Raw genomic sequence first — 18985 nt, 5'->3', positions numbered from 1 at the left:
CTGTCCCCTTAGCAGAAAAACACCCCCAAAGCATAATGTTTCCACCTCCATGTTTGACAGTGGGGATGGTGTTCTTGGGGTGATAGGCAGCATTCTTCCGCCTCCAAACACGGTGAGTTGAGTTGATGCCAAAGAGCTCCATTTTGCTCTCATCTGACCACAACACTTTCACCCAGTTGTCCTCTGAATCATTCAGATGTTCATTGGCAAACCTGCTTTCTTGAGCAGGGGGACCTTGCGGGCGCTGCAAGATTTCAGTCCTTCACGGCGTAGTGTGTTACCAATTGTTTTCTTGGTGACTATGGTCCCAGCTGCCTTGCGATCATTGACAAGATCCTCCCGTGTAGTTCTGGGCTGATTCCTCACCATTCTCATGATCATTGCAACTCCACAAGGTGAGATCTTGCATGGAGCCCCAGGCCGAGGGAGATTGACAGTTCTTTTGTGTTTCTTCCATTTGTGAATAATCACACCAACTGTTGTCACCTTCTCACCAAGCTGCTTGGCGATGGTCTTGTTGCCCATTCCAGCCTTGTGTAGGTCTACAATCTTGTCCCTGACATCCTTGGAGAGCTCTTTTGTCTTGGCCATGGTGGAGAGTTTGGAATCTGATTGATTGATTGCTTCTGTGGACAGGTGTCTTTTATACAGGTAACAAGCTGAGATTAGGAGCACTCCCTTTAAGAGTGTGCTCCTAATCTCAGCTCGTTACCTGTATAAAAGACACCTGGGAGCCAGAAATCTTTCTGATTGAGAGGGGGTCAAATACTTATTTCCCTCATTAAAATGCAAATCAATTTATAACATTTTTGACATGCGTTTTTCTGGATTTTTTCGTTGTTATTCTGTCTCTCACTGTTCAAATAAACCTACCATTAAAATTATAGACTGATCATTTCTTTGTCAGTGGGCAAACGTACAAAATCAGCAGGGGATTAAATACTTTTTTCCCTCACTGTAAGTATCATGCAAAACATTTGCATGATACTTACAGTGTCATGCTGTAAGTATGACACTTACAGCATGACAGCCAAGTATGTTAATAACGACACGTGAGGCTGCTGAAAATGTTTATTTATTGAAACTACAAAAAAGTGTCAGTTTGCTGAGGATGCCATGAAAGTTTGGCTAAATACATGGGAGTAATGCGAGTACCTTATTGCTGTACCCTACTGGGGGCATGGTCACATTAAGCCACGCTGAGCCGTGTGTATCTATTGTGGAGTAACAACAATATTTGAGATCCATCCTCAGTTTTCTCCTATCACAGCCATTAAACTGTGTAACTTTTAAAAAATCCCTTTTGGCCTCATGGTGAAATCCCTGAGCGGTTTCCTTCCTCTCTGGCAACTGAGTTAGGAAGGACGCTTGTATCTTTGTAGTGACTGAGTGTATTGAATACCCATCTAAAGCTTAATTAATAACTTCACCATGCTCAAAGGGATATTCAGTGTCTGCATTTTTTTGTTGTTGAAAACCTCCCTGGTCTTTGTGGTTGAACCTGTGCTTGAAATTACTACTCGGCTGAGGGACCTTACAGATAATTGTATGTGTGGGGTACAGAGATAGGGTAAACATAAAAAAATCATGTTAAACACTATTATTGCACACAGAGTGTGTCCATGCAACCTATTATGTGACTTGTTCAATAAAATGTGCTGAAATGTATCCTGAACATATTTTGACATGCCATAACAAAGGGGTTGAATACTTATTGACAAGACATTTAAGCTTACATTCTTTATTCATTTGTAAACATTTCTACAAACAAAATTCCACTTTGACATTGTGAGGTATTGTGTGTAGATCAGTGGCACACAATCTCAATTTAATCCATTTTAAATTCAGTCTGTAACACCATTTATTTGGGAAAAAGTCAAGGGGTGTGAATACTTTCTGAAGGCACTTTATGCCAGATAGGCTACACCGGTTGTAAAGCGGATTTATCTGCTAATTTTAAGAACTAAGCAATAAATATAGCAGCAGGAGAAAGCTGGGATCTTCTTTTAAAAAGTGTCCACCCAAAACTATGTTTTCACACTTGATTGACTGGGCTTATAAGAACCCGTTTCACTTGGCTCTATCGGCTATGCATGGGCTCTCCAACCCTGTCCTATAGGCTATGCTTAGAGTTATATACAATAGCCACAACATCAAAAAAACATGTGCAACTGCATGCATTTTCATCAGGCAGAACCATAACGCACTGAATGACAGAACATTTGACTTGGAAAGTTGTCTATTAATCAGTTACCAAAAAGCCAAGCTTACATTCATCTTAAATATACATAGTTGACATTTCCACCTATTGTATCTCTGTGTTTACAGGTCTATATTTCCATGAGGCATTAAGATATTCTAATCATTGTTGTGTATGATGGGCAGACAACTGACTACTTGTATTCCACATTTTAGCAATATCAGAGTTTGTAATATTGGGTTACATCCCCCCTCTAGCCAGGCATTATTCAGCATTTTTTTGTTTAGGGTGTGTGTAACAATATCAATGTAATCACTTTTGCAGTAAAATATCATAAATGGGAGACATTAGGGGAGTGAAAAACATGGTTGTGTTTTGTTGTACCTCTGGTAGGGCTATCACAACTGTTTGGAGGCATTGCCACTAGCCTAGTCTGTGTACGGATGCACTCTGCGGCCCAACAGCAAATCAGCTCCAAGTGATTCACATGCATAATCGAAAGATATACACTGAGTGTACAAATATTAGGAACACTCTCCCTTTTTGCCCTCAGAACAACCTCAATTCATCAGGGCATGGACTCTATAAGGTGTAGAAAGTGTTCCACAGGGATGCTGGCCCAAGTTGACTCCAATGCTTCCCACAGTTGTGTCAACTTGGCTGGATGTCGTTTGGGTGGTGGACCATTCTTGATACACACGGGAAACTGTTGAGTGTGAAAAACCAAGCAGCGTTGCAGTTCTTGACACACTCAAACCGGTGCACCTGGCAACTACTACCATACCCCATTCAAAGGCGCTTAAATCTTTTGTCTTGCCCATTCACCCCCTGAATGGCACATATACACAATCCATGTCTCAATTCTCTCAAGGCTTAAAAATCATTCTTTAACCAGTCTCCTCCCCTTCATCTACACTGATTGAAGTGGATTTAACAACTGACATCAATAAGGGATCATAGCTTTCACCTGGATTCACCTGGTCAGTCTATGTCATAGAAAGAGCAGGTGTTCCTAAAGTTTTGTACACTCAGTGTATGTGATCGTACACAAATGTAAGCAAGGTTTGACATTATTATGTTTTAGTCAAATATTATATCTGTTTGGGCTTCTTGGGGTCAATTTGCAGTCTACAAATTATTTGTAATTATGTTCCGGCCCCCTGACCATCCACTCAATTGGCCCACGGCTGAATCTAGTTGATGATCCCTGGTCTAAACCCATTCAGGTCCCCTATCGACGGCCATATTTCACTCCTGTCCCCGACACCCCTGTCCCTGCCTCCGTCATTCTCAGTCTCCTCACATCGTCTTCCTCTCACTCTCTTTCTCAGTACCGCTCAGGCGCTAATGGCTTCCGGTGGGGACACTAAGAAGGCAACAGCCAATAAGGTGGCTGTATGCGCTGACACGGTACCTCTGGGTATCCTGGGATACGTGTATGTGATCTGTGAAGGATTAGTCTTCGTCTATGTGTATAATCTCACTGAGAGAGAGAGAGAGAGAGAGAGAGAGAGAGAGAGAGAGAGAGAGACTGCAGTCACTGGGTTTAGGGCTGAATATAGAGAGAGACTGAATGGGAAGTGGAGGTATGGCTAAGACACTAAACTATATTATGTGGTACTACCATAGAGTTACCATAAAACTGGACACAGACAATGGTCATATGACACTTGAACAGATAAGAGAGTGGACAAACTGTGAAGTCAATACAGTCGTATAATGCCTGAAACGTATGATTTAGGAAAGCTGTCTGCATACCTGGGTATCATAACTTGTTAGTGACCAAGGTAGTCTAGAAAGGGCACTTACTTGCATCGGAGTGGACGGGGGGAGTGGAGGGGATGAAGGTGGGGAAGAAGAAGGAACGGAGTGAGCGATGGTCAGAGGAGTGGAGGGGTGAGCGTTGGGTAGGGAGGTTCTCACAACTCCCCACACTGCTGTTGATCTTCAGGTGCTGAGGCTTGGACTTCTTCTGCTTCACTCTGAAACACACACACACAGCAGAATGGTTATACTACCATTAGACTGTTATAAATTATTATAAACTACAGTTAAAGAGTTTATACTGCAAATATACGGTTATAAAACAGTTATAGACTTCTATTATACAGTTAAATGTCCAGTATATTTATAGCTCTTATACAATAGATATACTGTTATTAAACAATCTACAGTAATAAAGCTCTTATAGTAGTATTATACTGTAATAAAATGGTTATTAACTACAATTAAAAATGTATACTTAAATAATAATAATATATTATACCGTTAAAATGCTCTTATAATACAAGTTCTTATACAACTTATACAGTAGAACATGGCAAGGGTTATCCAGAGTAAAAAAAGTCATATTTTTCTTTGAAAATGGGGAAAATCAAACAACTTGAGACATCTCAGATATCCTGAGAAATGATATCACTTCAAGGGTAATAGTGTTAAACTTTCGACATTAATCATCACTCTCCCTGAAGCCTCAGCCTCCCCCCAAAGAAATGCCAGGGGGAAGAGGCAGTTAGGTAATACCTAGTACACAACCCACCAATTAACCCTAAGGCCTGACAAACAACAACAACAGCAAACATGGCTGCCACCCAACGGGAGTGACTCACCGAGAGAGAGAGAGAGAGAGAGAGAGAGAGAGAGAGAGAGAGAGAGAGAGATAGAGACAGAGTGCCCCGAGAGAGACAGAGAGAGAGAGATAGAGAGTGCACCGAGAGAGACAAAGACAGAGGGGATGGATGGCTCTTCAAGACACGGGCTGTAAAACTAGGCTAGGTATGGGCTCTGCCACCTAACCAGTCCATAATGGGATTACACACCCCCAGAGTGGCCCAGAGCAGTGGCCCTTCAGCCTCTTTCAAGCATCACTGAGGGGGGCTTGTGTAACCCATCAAAAACGAGACAGGAACACTCATCACACACGTATCACTCAGTTCCCCTTGACACTGCTAATGATGAGCCTGCAGTGGCACCTGGGGGACTGGGGTGGTGGTGGGGGGCAGATATATATATATACACTGCTCAAAAAAATAAAGGGAACACTAAAATAACCCATCCTAGATCTGAATGAATTAAATAATCTTATTAAATACTTTTTTCTTTACATAGTTGAATGTGCTGACAACAAAATGACACACAAATAATCAATGGAAATCCAATTTATCAACCCATGGAGGTCTGGATTTGGAGTCACACTCAAAACTAAAGTGGAAAACCACACTACAGGCTGATCCAACTTTGATGTAATGTCCTTAAAACAAGTCAAAATGAGGCTCAGTAGTTGTGTGTGGCCTCCACGTGCCTGTATGACCTCCCTACAACGCCTGGGCATGCTCCTGATGAGGTGACGGATGGTCTCCTGAGGGATCTCCTCCCAGACCTGGACTAAAGCATCCGCCAACTCCTGGACAGTCTGTGGTGCAACGTGGCGTTGGTGGATGGAGCGAGACATGATGTCCCAGATGTGCTCAATTGGATTCAGGTCTAGGGAACGGCTGGGCCAGTCCATAGCATCAATGCCTTCCTCTTGCAGGAACTGCTGACACACTCCAGCCACATGAGGTCTAGCATTGTCTTGCATTAGGAGGAACCCAGGGCCAACCACACCAGCATATGGTCTCACAAGGGGTCTGAGGATCTCATCTCGGTACCTAATGGCAGTCAGGCTACCTCTGGCGAGCACATGGAGGGCTGTGCGGCCCCCCAAAGAAATGCCACCCCACACCATGACTGACCCACTGCCAAACCGGTCATGCTGGAGGATGTTGCAGGCAGCAGAACGTTCTCCATGGCGTCTCCAGACTCTGTCACGTCTGTCACATGTGCTCAGTGTGAACCTGCTTTCATCTGTGAAGAGCACAGGGCGCCAGTGGCGAATTTGCCAATCTTGGTGTTCTCTGGCAAATGCCAAACGTCCTGCACGGTGTTGGGCTGTAAGCACAACCCCCACCTGTGGACGTCGGGCCCTCATACCACCCTCATGGAGTCTGTTTCTGACCGTTTGAGCAGACACATGCACATTTGTGGCCTGCTGGAGGTCATTTTGCAGGGCTCTGGCAGTGCTCCTCCTGCTCCTCCTTGCACAAAGGTGGAGGTAGCGGTCCTGCTGCTGGGTTGTAGCCCTCCTACAGCCTCCTCCACGTCTCCTGATGTACTGGCCTGTCTCCTGGTAGCGCCTCCATGCTCTGGACACTACGCTGACAGACACAGCAAACCTTCTTGCCACAGCTCGCATTGATGTGCCATCCTGGATGAGCTGCACTACCTGAGCCACTTGTGTGGGTTGTAGACTTCGTCTCATGCTACCACTAGAGTGAAAGCACCGCCAGCATTCAAAAGTGACCAAAACATCAGCCAGGAAGCATAGGAACTGAGAAGTGGTCTGTGGTCACCACCTGCAGAACCACTCCTTTATTGGGGGTGTCTTGCTAATTGCCTATAATTTCCACCTGTTGTCTATTCCATTTGCACAACAGCATGTGAAATGTATTGTCAATCAGTGTTGCTTCCTAAGGGGACAGTTTGATTTCACAGAAGTGTGATTGACTTGGAGTTACATTGTGTTGTTTAAGTGTTCCCTTTATTTTTTTGAGCAGTGTGTATATATATATATATATATATATATATATATATATATATATATATGAGAGAGAGAGAGAGAGAGAGAGAGAGAATACAAGAGGGATGCCGGGAGGAGAGAGAGTATACAAGAGGGATGCAGGGAGAGAGGTGATGAGGGGCAGAGAGAGAGAGAGAGAGAGAGAGAGAGAGAGAGAGAGAGAATACAAGAGGGATGCCGGGAGAGAGGTGATGAGGGGCAGAGAGAGAGAGTATACAAGAGGGATGCAGGGAGAGAGGTGGTGAGGGGCTGAGGCAGAGAGAGAGGAAACAAAAGAGTGAGGAAGTGCCATAGTGGGAGACAGACAGAGATGGACAGGCTGAGTGAGACTGCTCATTTGGACTGCAGTCAGTTTCTGGTTGGTATTAAAGCCTGCAAGACTTTTCCTCAATCACTGACACACAATTAGACCTTTTAAGCAGTCCTTCGACACATCATCACAATCACTCTCCTGCAATAAGGAAGCTCCCTGCAGGTTATCCCTTTCTCACTCAAGCCTTGGTTGGCAATAACGCTAAAACCACATTATGCCATTCAAATCTAATTTGGCCCATTCATCTCTCCTTGTGTCTATAGATGAACCTCCAGTGATGGATAGATTATTTGCAGAGGGGGAAAGAGGTAGAGAGAGACATAGAGAGTGGATGGGGGAGGACAGGTGTCAAGTAAGATGTGAATAATTGTACACTGTTGCTCAGATCAGCAGCATGGCAATCTGTTCAGTCATTGTGTCACTACTATGTGGAATACGAAACATGCTACTGTACCATTCCATCATACTGCCAGACATGGAAGTATTTGAGGGGAGCCCCCCCAAAAAAATCTATGAAATGGATTCCTTCCACATGGTGGGTGGCCCATAAGTATACCCTAGCTAGCGCAATAAGCATACCACTACTGGTAAGTATGCCATCATACTGTCAACCATGGTAGTCTGTGGTGGAGTTAACATTTGCGAGAGTTCCGATGTCCATGTTATGGATTCCATACTAGCATAAGTAGCACACTACAGTACATTGTATTATATTATGGATAATGGGACACAAGCAATGAAGAAGAAGAAGAATTTGGTGGGTTATGATATTTGTCCAATTTCACACATACAAGTGTGTATTAATACACATGTGTGAATTGGAAATGTGTTTTTTGCATATCCCAACTCCTACTGAGATGATCTCGGAGAGTGGGCTCTCGGCCAGGGTCTGAAGTTCATTACCTTATTATTTGTACATTGTATCAAATCAAATCAAAGTTTATTTGTCACGTGCGCTGAATACAACAGGTGTAGACCTTACAGTGAAATGCTTATTTACAGGCTCTAACTAATAGTGCAAAAAAGGTATGAGGTAAACAATAGGTAGGTAAAGAAATAAAACATTAGTAAAAAGACAGGCTATATACAGTAGCGAGGCTAGATACAGACACCGGTTAGTCAGGCTGATTGAGGTAGTATGTACATGTAGATATGGTTAAAGTGACTATGCATATATGATGAAGAGAGAGTAGCAGTAGCATAAAAGAGGGGTTGGCAGGTGGTGGGACACAATGCAGATAGCTCGGTTAGCCAATGTGCGGGAGCACTGGTTGGTCGGCCCAATTGAGGTAGTATGTACATGAATGTATAGTTAAAGTGACAATGCATATATGATAAACAGAGAGTAGCAGCAGCGTAAAAAGAGGGGGGGGGGGCACACAATGCAAATAGTCCGGGTAGCCATTTGATTACCTGTTCAGGAGTCTTATGGCTTGGGGGTAAAAAACTGTTGAGAAGCCTTTTTGTCCTAGACTTGGCACTCCGGTACCGCTTGCCATGCGGTAGTAGAGAGGTGAGTTTATGACTGGGGTGGCTGGGGACTTTGACAATTTTTAGGGCCTTCCTCTGACACCGCCTGGTGTAGAGGTCCTGGATGGCAGGCAGTTTAGCCCCAGTGATGTACTGGGCTGTACGCACTACCCTCTGTAGTGCCTTGCGGTCAGAGGCCGAGAAATTGTCGTACCAGGCAGTGATGCAACCAGTCAGGATGCTGTCGATGTGGCAGCTGTAGAACCTTTTGAGGATCTCAGGACCCATGCCAAATCTAGTTTCCTGAGGGGGAATAGGCTTTGTCGTGCCCTCTTCAAGACTGTCTTGGTGTGTTTGGACCATTCTAGTTTGTTGTTGATGTGGACACCAAGGAACTTGAAGCTCTCAACCTGCTCCACTACAGCCCCGTCGATGAGAATGGGGGCGTGCTCTGTCCTCCTTTTCCTGTAATCCACAATAATTTCCTTAGTCTTCGTTACGTTGAGGGATAGGTTGTTATTCTGGCACCACCCGGCCAGGTCTCTGACTTCCAGCCCTATAGGCTGTCTCGTCGTTGTCGGTGATCAGGCCTACCACTGTTGTGTCGTCTGCAAACTTAATGATGGTGTTGGAGTCATGCCTGGCCGTGTATTAAGTGAGTTGAGTAAGAATCACATGGTCCAGTCTCGTGTCTGTGTTTATATACCGTAACTCGAAGCCTGACGCAACACAACAACACTTTGATTTTCATTAAAGGTTCAACTCTCTTTTTTGGCAAGTCATTAGAACTGCTGGAGGGAATAGATAAACACAAAAACCACATGATCTGGTGTGGATGTTACACAGACAAGCAAACATGCACACACCCGAATGATGTTGATATAAACAGAACAAATTCTCATTTGATCAGGCAGAATACAGCGGTGAGAAAGGCAGCACTTCAAACAAACATCTTTTGCGGATAAATTAAATGAAGAAAGTGAAAAGCGTAGGTCATGAATATTTCACAGGTTCCTGTCTCTACGTGTGCATCATCCCAGCCCAGCTGGAATATGTACACTGAAGAATTACAGCCTGTATTACGCCCTGCAGAGATTCCATCTGCATACCTCTGCACTAATTAACTAATGTCAGACCTGGGTTCAAATACTATTTCAAACCTTTCAAATATTTTTACCATTTGCGCTAGTATAAGATGGGCAAGGTTTGCAATTTCGCAATTAATCTATTGGTTCCATTGCGCCAGGCAGGGTCAATCAAGCCCAGATAAAGTATTTGAAATGATTTCAAATAGTATTTGAACCCAGGTTTGACTTACGTCGCTAACGAGAAATAGTCTTATGTTTTCACTAAGCCCATATGTGAAAGAAGCGACCAGTTGTTTTTTATGCAAATGCCCTCAGGATATTAACATTCTCTCAATGACATCTTTATGCAGCTTTAATAGAGGTTGGCGAGAGATGAGATAAAAAATATATGAGGCAAATGCTTCAGAGGTGGGCTACTGACAGTGAGCCATTATTCCCATACTGATCTATAGTCAATATTCTGCTGTGATATTCTCTCTCTCTCTCTCTCTCTCTCTCTCTCTCTTTCTCTTTCTCTCTCTCTCTCTCACTCTCTCTCCTGTCCTCCTCTCCCTGTGGGACCAATGTGTGTCAGTGCTGTCAGAGGCTGTAGTGGGTGAAACTCTGAGACACACAGCCCTCAGTGGGGATGCATGGAGGAAAGAAGGAGAGTGGGAGAGAGAGGGGAAACAGGGTACAAGTCCATTTAAAGCTGAACATGTTGGAGGGGTGACAGCAGGCAGTGAAGCCAGTAGGTGCAGTGAGCCCAGAAAAAGACAGGCCGAGAGAGAGAGAAAGAGAGAGAAATGGCACAATGCAAAGGACTTCCTCTCCTGTCAGTTTGTGCTTTCCAACCCCCCTCTCTGACTTCACTTTTGAAATAGTTAAGAACTTCTTGGTGTAACGAGGTTTCCCATTCATAACACATTAAGAAGACATTGTTAGAGGGGTGATATTTAAATATTGTACTGGATAATATAGTGGTTTCCACTACAAAGACGCAATGTGATTTCTGTCAGAGTTAACTTTGTTCTCGTCCTCTTGGGCCATGAAGATATCACATAAAATTTAAAAAAATAATGCATAAATTAAAAAATGTAAAATGCATTCAAAAAAATTATCTTGGAAGATTTCCCAATAAACCTGCAATTTCCCAATAAACCTGCCACACTATTACCAAGAACATCTAAAGCATGCGTTTTGTATCTTTGTGGTAAAGGACAGTTAGAAATTTATTGGGGTGGGGGGGGTGGGTCTGAAATAGGGGAGGGTTTTTTGTGCTTTGGGGATGGTTGTGTGGTTTTTTATTGTGCACAGGGGAGCACAGGGGAGGGTAGAGTCCTCATCTGCTTGCATGCGCCTCTGTTATATCAAGGTATTTTGGTACTTTCCTTATGCACTATGCTTTTTCCGTGTGCTAACTTTTTCTATACCACAGGTCAATATAGTCTACCAGTCTAACTGTCTATCCTGCCCTCAATCAACCATTCATAATGACAATAGTGGTAGGTCGATCGTTTGTCCAGATCTGCAATAGGCTAACTAGCAATCATACCACACATAAATGCATTCAAAGCTGCATAGATTTTCTATATGAATCCAAAAGAACAAATAGGAGGAATAGCTTATAGGCAGCAGAGAAGCCAGGTGCGTCAATGCACGCGAAAGAACAGTGAATACGAGACACGCAACTCAAAAAGCTCCCCTATTGATCTTGTTTAGGGACAACACAATTATCCTACCTAGACTAGCCTGCAACGCCACAATACAATGAATAATTGCATTATTGTTTCCTAGTGAGTACAACATTTTACTCTAGGCTACAGTCAAAATGTCATTTGAATAATGCCGCAAAAGCCCTGTAATTTGAATGTTTCATTTCATTTGGATAATTTGCAGGTCTACTATCTACAGTTTATAAGTTCTAGAAAATGCACAGTAGCAGGCCAGTCTGCCTGTATTTTTACTTCTGCTACTGACATGCGCTGTCTGTTGTGGATCAACATTCTTCCAAGTCGTCCTATATTAATGTGGTCACATATGCTCCCGGCAGGCCAAGTAATTCAGGAAAGAGTAACACGCTCTGCATCTTCTCCAATTCGAGCGGCTATTCCTCGCGCACCTAAACAATGTCAGGACAGGCCTGATGGAAACATCAAATTTGGTGGTAAACTTTCCAAATGTCGACAAAACTAAATACGCTAATGAATATGCACATCTTTGGTTAATCCTGAAACTGTTTGACCACACAGAAGATCAAAGGGTCGTAGTTAGTCCATCAGCAAGATGATATCACTGAAACACACACACTTTCAAACACCAAACATGACAGTATCTGGCACACTGGCCTGGCGCCTAAACGAATATGCTTTCATGGTATAATCACACACAAGCCCACACGCGCTATCACTATGTTCAATAACACAGAGACAGTCTAACTCATTTCAGAAGGTGATCCCCAGTTAGAGGTGTGTGTGTGTGTCTGTGTGTATGTGTGCGTGTGTGCGCATGTGTGTGTGTCAATATCACCAACAGTCCCAGTGGGAGAAGCAAGCGAGAAGAGAACGGCTTTACACTCAGAGCTCTACCTATCTAGATCCACATTTATTTTCCTATTATTTCAAAATGAAACCATACCTCAACCCTTGTATGAGCAAACCTTAATATTAAACAATGCTGCTGGAGACAAGAAAAGCATAGCCGTGTTCTTTAAGTGGTGCTTTAGGACCGTGGTAAAGGGAATGGAGAACAGTAGAGCAGAGACTAACCAGAGGAACAAAGGGTCCGCGAAATATTGAACCAAAACCAAATGAAAATGACGCCTTAAAACTCATTGAGATGATTTCAATACCAAAGCACACATCAGAGATAAATCTCACCTATGGTCTTCAAGATAAATTGCAGAAAGAGTATATGTCTTGGTCGTCGGCTGTGAAAAACAAATAAAACTCAACATTGAACGTAGGCAGGGTATCAAACCCTCTGCATTGCCTTTAAATCCTCTCTCTTACGGCGCTCCACCCTGGGGTCTCAAGAGTCATCTCAACACCCACCCAAACCCCCACTGGCCCGCGCTCATCCCCGCTCACCCCTTCCCCGGCACCATGGCTTGATAAATCAATTATGCAACAATGGCATTCAGTCCAGCACAGCCTCTGCCTTGCACTCCTAAATACTCATATAAATTCAGAATCATGCTTCAATTTTCTTGTGTGGTGAATACACTGAGGGGCATTAGGTTGTGTGTGTGTGTGTGTGTGTGTGTGTGTGTGTGTGTGTGTGTGTGTGTGTGTGTGTGTGTGTGTGTGTGTGTGTGTGTGTGTGTGTGTGTGTGTGTGTGTGTGAGTGTGTGTGTGCGGACACCCCTTTTCTCCTGACTCGTCATTAATGGCAAGGGCCAGAAACCTGATTAACATGGATGAGCTTTCCTTGAGAGCCAAGAGGAGCGGAGAGAGAAGACACACACATACAATACACACACACATACACCTTACGTCCGCCCATGATGTGATGTGTCTTTATGCACTGTGAGTGTCTTCTTTAAAGGTTTTACGGGCAGACAATATAGCAGTGTTGTGTGTCACTAATAAACCAAGAGGTCAGGGGTCAAAGCATTAATGTTTCTGTCAAGGGAATAGCTGTAGCTCTGATCTGTATTCTAATGGGAGTCATTGACTATTCAACAACATTAACATATAGCCTAGTTAGGAGTTAGAAATTATAATTTAATAAATCTCTCTGTGAATTTAGAGCTTCTTTTTCCACACAGGAAGTGTGTTTGCGCTTTATATGAAATAAACTATATACCATGAACAATACCTATGTAAGTACAATGTAACAGCAAAGTATTATATAATAACACGGTATTACCACGATATAATATGGCACTTATAAACAAAGTGAGACCAAAGGGACTTTAAAAACTTAAGAACTGTTCAGTAGTGTAAAGTATTTAAGTCAAAATATTTGAAAGTACTATTCTGTATTTGACATTACTATTTATATATTTTCCGACTTTTACTTCACTACATTCCTAAATAAAATATATACATCGTATTCCCATACATTTTCCCTGACATCTAAAAGTACTCAGATTTATGGTCCACTGCCTCTGATCTGGCAGACTCACTAAACACAAATGTTGCGTTTATAAATGAAGTCTGAGTATTGGAGTGTGCCCCTATTTGTCCGTAAATTTAAAAAAACAAGAAAATTCTGCCGTCTGGTTTGCTTAATATAAGGAATTTGATGAATAGCATTTACTTTTACTTTTACTCAAGTATGACTGTCACGACTTCCTCCGAAGTCGGTCCCTCTCCTTGTTCTGGCGACGTTCGGAGGTCGACGTCACCGGTCTTCTAGCCATCGCCGATCCACCTTTCATTTTCCATTTGTTTTGTCTTGTCTTCCCACACACCTGGTTTCAATTCCATCAATTACATGTTGTGTATTTAACCCTCTGTTCCCCCCATGTCCTTGTCCGGTATTGTTTATTGTAGGTGCTTGTGCACGTTATGTCTGGTGTGTGTCGGGTTTTGTACCCATTTATTGATTGTTCTGTTTTCCGGTGTTTTTTTTTATTATTAAACTGCGCCGTTGGAAGCACAGTTTTTGCTCTCCTGCATCTGACTTCTCTGGCGCCAGTACGCACCCCTTACAATGACGTTTGAGTACTTTTTCCACCACCGTACCATATAATTTTTTTGTTTTATTCAACTAGTATTTCACTGGGTGACTTTTACTTTTACTAGAGTCATTTTCTATTATGGTATCTTTACTTTTATTCAAGTATGACAATTGAGTACTTTTTCCACCACTAGAACAGCTGTTGCACATCACCACATGATATCCTCTGATACATAAGTTATTCAGGTGACTGTGTATTTCCCTCTCCACCTAGAGCATCTGACAGAATAGAGATCGTATTTTGGCTATCACCATCCCTGGGTATACAGTTCCCTTGGCGTCACTGAACAGAAATCCAATAAATAAATACAATTCAGGCTGAACTGGGGGATTCCACAGATTACAGTAAACAAAAAAGTCAACAAAAACCCAGGAAGACATGCATGGAGAGGGAGACAGAGAGAGGGAGAAAGAGAGAGAGGGAGAATAGATTAGTAATATCATCTATAAGACATTTTAATTAAAGCAAACATTCAAATTGACCATGGAATAGATTCACATTTCTCCCCTCACCAAGGCACAGACTTGGTGAATCATAGCCTACCCTGCCCCCTCCTCTCCCTGACTCCCCCTCTCCCTCATGCCTCCTCCAATCCCTCCCTCCTCTTCCCTAACCTCCCACCCAGTGCTGCGTGATTTATTAGCAAATATCAAATTCAATAAGAAAGTGCTTAACATTCACCTCTAAGGCGGAGAGAAGTGTGAGGAGGAGAGGCTTATAGGAACTTTCATAAAGAAGCATTATACGGAATTATGGTGAAAAGAAAAATGGAGGAGAAAAGGAAACTGAGGTAGAGGTAATTGTCACACCCTTCTGGAGCAGCCTGTCATGGGAAGAAATTGATGGGATTCACAAGCTTGATGAGAAACTCTCTGTGTCACGAGCGGAATGAACAGTTTAAGGAGTGAGTCAAACGCAGGAGACTGAGGTCCGTTGAAACAATCTTAATTTAATAAATCCACGGGTAAGTTTCACATACGGCTGGGAGCATAACAGTCAGAAAAATGGACAAAAAGAAGCTCCGTTCAAAAGGCAGACGGGGCGCAGCCCGGCAACCCTAATGCCTAGATAATAAAAGTAACACCACACGTAACAACGAACAATCCCGCACAAAATCCTAGCTAAACACAGACAGACTAAATAACCCCCCCACTAATGACAAAACACAAAACAGGTGCAAACAAAAACCAGACATAACTAATAGACAGTGAAACACAGATCGGTGGCAGCTAGTAGGCCGGCGACGACGACCGCCGAGCGCTGCTCGACCGAGGAGAGGCGCCCCCTTCTGTGGATGTTGTGACAGTACCCCTCCCCTGACGCGCGGGTCCCGCAGCGCGCCGACGCCGGCCTTGAGGACGACCCGGAGGGCGAGGCGCTGGGCGATCCGGGCGGAGGTTGTGGAAATTCCGCAACATGGCTGGATCCAGAATGTCCCTTGCCGGGACCCAGCACCTCTCCTCCGGACCGTACCCCTCCCAGTCCACGAGGTACTGCAGGCCCCCCACCCGACGTCGGGAGTCCAAGATGGCCCGGACTGTGTACGCCGGGGCCCCTCCGATGTCCAGGGGGGGCGGGGGGGCCTCCCGCACCTCAGCGTCCTGCAGCGGACCAGCTACCACCGGCCTGAGGAGAGACACATGAAACGAGGGGTTAATGCGGTAATATGTAGGAAGTTGTAACCTATAACACACCTCGTTTATTGTCCTCAGGACTTTGAATGGCCCCACAAATTGCAGACCCAGCTTCCGGCAGGGCAGGCGGAGGGGCAGGTTCCGGGTCGAGAGCCAGACTCTATCCCCCGGGTTAAACACGGGGGCTTCACTGCGGTGGCGGTCAGCGCTCTCTTTGTGTCGTTCTCCAGCCTTCTTTATACACTCCTGGACCGCCTGCCAGGTCTCCCTAGAGCGCTGGACCCATTCCTCCACCGCAGGAGCCTCTGTCTGGCTCTGTTGCCATGGCACCAGGACCGGCTGATACCCCAACAAGACCTGGAAGGGTGACAGGTTAGTAGAGGAGTGGCGCTGAGAATTCTGGGCCATCTCGGCCCAGGGTACGAACCGCGCCCACTCCCCTGGCCGGTCCTGGCAATATGACCGCAGGAACCTGCCTACATCCTGGTTAATGCGCTCTACCTGCCCATTACTCTCGGGGTGGAAACCCGAGGTCAGGCTGACCGAGACCCCCAGCCTCTCCATAAACGACCTCCACACCCTGGACGTGAACTGGGGACCCCGATCAGATACGATATCCTCGGGCACCCCGTAGTGCCGGAAGACGTGGGTGAATAGGGCCTCCGCGGTCTGTAGGGCCGTAGGAAGACCGGGCAACGGAATCAGACAGCAGGACTTCGAGAACCGATCCACAACAACCAGGATCGTAGTATTTCCCTGAGATGGCGGGAGACCCGTAAGGAAATCCACCGAGAGGTGAGACCAAGGTCGTTGTGGAACGGGGAGGGGCTGTAATTTCCCTCGAGGCAGGTGCCTAGGAGCCTTACACTGGGCGCACCCCCCGAACAGGAAGAGACATAGTGTGTTACATCCTCTACCAAGGTGGGCCACCAGTACTTCCCCCTCAGGCCTCGCACTGTCCGTTCCACCCCAGGGTGACCCGAGGAGGGTAGAGTATGGGCCCATCGGATCAAACGATCGCTAACACCCAGCGGAACGAACTTCCGACCCGCAGGACATTGAGGTGGAGTGGGTTCGAGCCGACCCGCCCGCTCGATGTCCGCATCCACCTCCCACACCACCGGCGCCACCAGACAGGACGCAGGGAGTATGGGAGTGGGATCGACGGTCCGCTCCTCGGTGTCGTAGAGACGTGACAGTGCGTCGGCCTTCCGGTTCCGAGAACCCGGGATGTACGAAAGGGTGAACTGAAACCTCATAAAGAACATGGCCCACCTGGCTTGACGAGGATTAAGTCTCCTCGCTGCCCGGATGTACTCCAGGTTACGGTGGTCGGTCCAGATGAGAAAAGGATGACGTGCCCCCTCAAGCCAATGTCTCCACACTGTCAAAGCCTTGACCACGGCTAACAACTCCCTGTCCCCCACATCATAGTTGCGCTCCGCCGGGCTCAGCTTCTTAGAAAAGAAAGCGCAGGGGCGGAGCTTCGGAGGAGCGCCCGAACGCTGCGAAAGCACAGCTCCCTTCCCAGCCTCGGACGCGTCCACCTCCACTATGAATGGCAAAGAGGGATCCGGATGCGCCAGCACCGGAGCGTTGGTAAACAGAACCTTCAGACGACGGAAGGCTCTGTCCGCCTCTGCCGACCACCGCAATTGCACTGGACCCCCCTTCATCAGTGAGGTAATGGGAGTTGCCACCTGGCCAAAACCCCGGATAAACCTCCGGTAATAATTGGCGAACCCCAAGAACCGCTGCACCTCCTTCACAGTGGTAGGGGTCGGCCAATTACGCACAGCCGTAACGCGGTCATCTTCCATCACCACCCCTGTGGTGGAAATGCGATATCCCAGAAAAGAAACGGCTTGTTGGAAGAACTCACATTTCTCAGCCTTGACCTATAGGTCATGCTCCAGCAGCCGCCCAAGCACTTTACGCACCAGAGCCACATGCGCGGCGCGAGTGGCGGAGTAGATCAAGATGTCATCAATGTACACCACCACCCCCTGCCCGAGCATGTCCCTGAGAACCTCGTCCACAAAGGATTGGAAGACAGCGGGAGCATTCTTTAACCCATATGGCATGACGAGGTACTCATAATGGCCCGATGTGGTACTAAATGCGGTCTTCCACTCGTCTCCATCTCGGATACGCACCAAGTTATAAGCGCTCCTGAGATCTAATTTGGTGAAAAAGCGCGCCCCGTGAAATGACTCCACGGCCGTAGCAATGAGAGGTAGTGGGTAACTGAACCCCACTGTGATAGAATTTAGACCTCTATAGTCAATGCACGGGCGCAGGCCTCCCCCCTTCTTCTTCACAAAAAAGATACTCGAGGAGACGGATGATTTAGATGGCCGAATGTATCCCTGTCTCAAGGATTCAGTGACGTATGTCTCCATTGCCACTGTCTCCTCCTGCGACAGAGGATACACGTGACTTTTAGGAAGGGCCGCGCCAGCCTGGAGGTTTATCACACAATCCCCTTGTCGATGGGGTGGTAATTGAGTCGCCTTCATTTTACTGAAGGCGATAGCCAAATCGGCATATTCAGAGGGAATGTGTACAGTGGAGACTTGGTCTGGACTCTCCACCGTGGTTGCACCGATGGAAACTCCTATACACCTACCTGAGCACTCCCTCGACCACCCCTTAAGAGCCCTCTGCCCCCACGAAATCAGAGGATTGTGAGAGGCTAGCCAGGGAAGTCCCAGCACCACCGGAAACGCCGGGGAATCAATAAGGAACAGGCTGATACGTTCCTCATGACCCCCCTGCGTTACCATGACCAGTGGCACTGTTTCCTCCCTCACTTGGCCAGACCCTAGTGGTCGACTATCTAACGCGTGCACGGGGAAGGGTTTGTCCAGTTTAACCAGGGGGATCCCTAACTTATCAGCAACACTTCGGTCCATGAAACTCCCAGCTGCGCCTGAATCGACTAGTGCCTTATACTGGGAGTGAGGGGAAAAACCAGGGAAGAAAACAGAGACATA

General features: G+C 45.8%; 1 protein-coding gene across 1 annotated transcript in view; it reads right to left on the bottom strand.

Moving 5' to 3' along the window:
• Positions 1–3766: 3766 nt before the first annotated feature.
• The window catches only part of LOC123730423 (kinase suppressor of Ras 2), a 72022-nt gene continuing 56803 nt past the window's right edge, over positions 3767–18985 (bottom strand). Inside the window, exon 6 of the mRNA XM_045707065.2 lies at positions 3767–4182. Coding sequence (XP_045563021.2) covers positions 3993–4182 — 190 coding nt within the window. The 3' untranslated portion in view covers positions 3767–3992. The remainder of the gene's footprint in view (positions 4183–18985) is intronic.

This window comes from Salmo salar, chromosome 24 (genome assembly GCF_965601325.2).
Source record: "Salmo salar chromosome 24, fSalSal1, whole genome shotgun sequence".
NCBI lineage: Eukaryota > Metazoa > Chordata > Actinopteri > Salmoniformes > Salmonidae > Salmo > Salmo salar.
The sequence above is the reverse complement of the archived record's forward strand: the minus strand, read 5'-3'. Positions and strand labels throughout refer to the sequence as shown.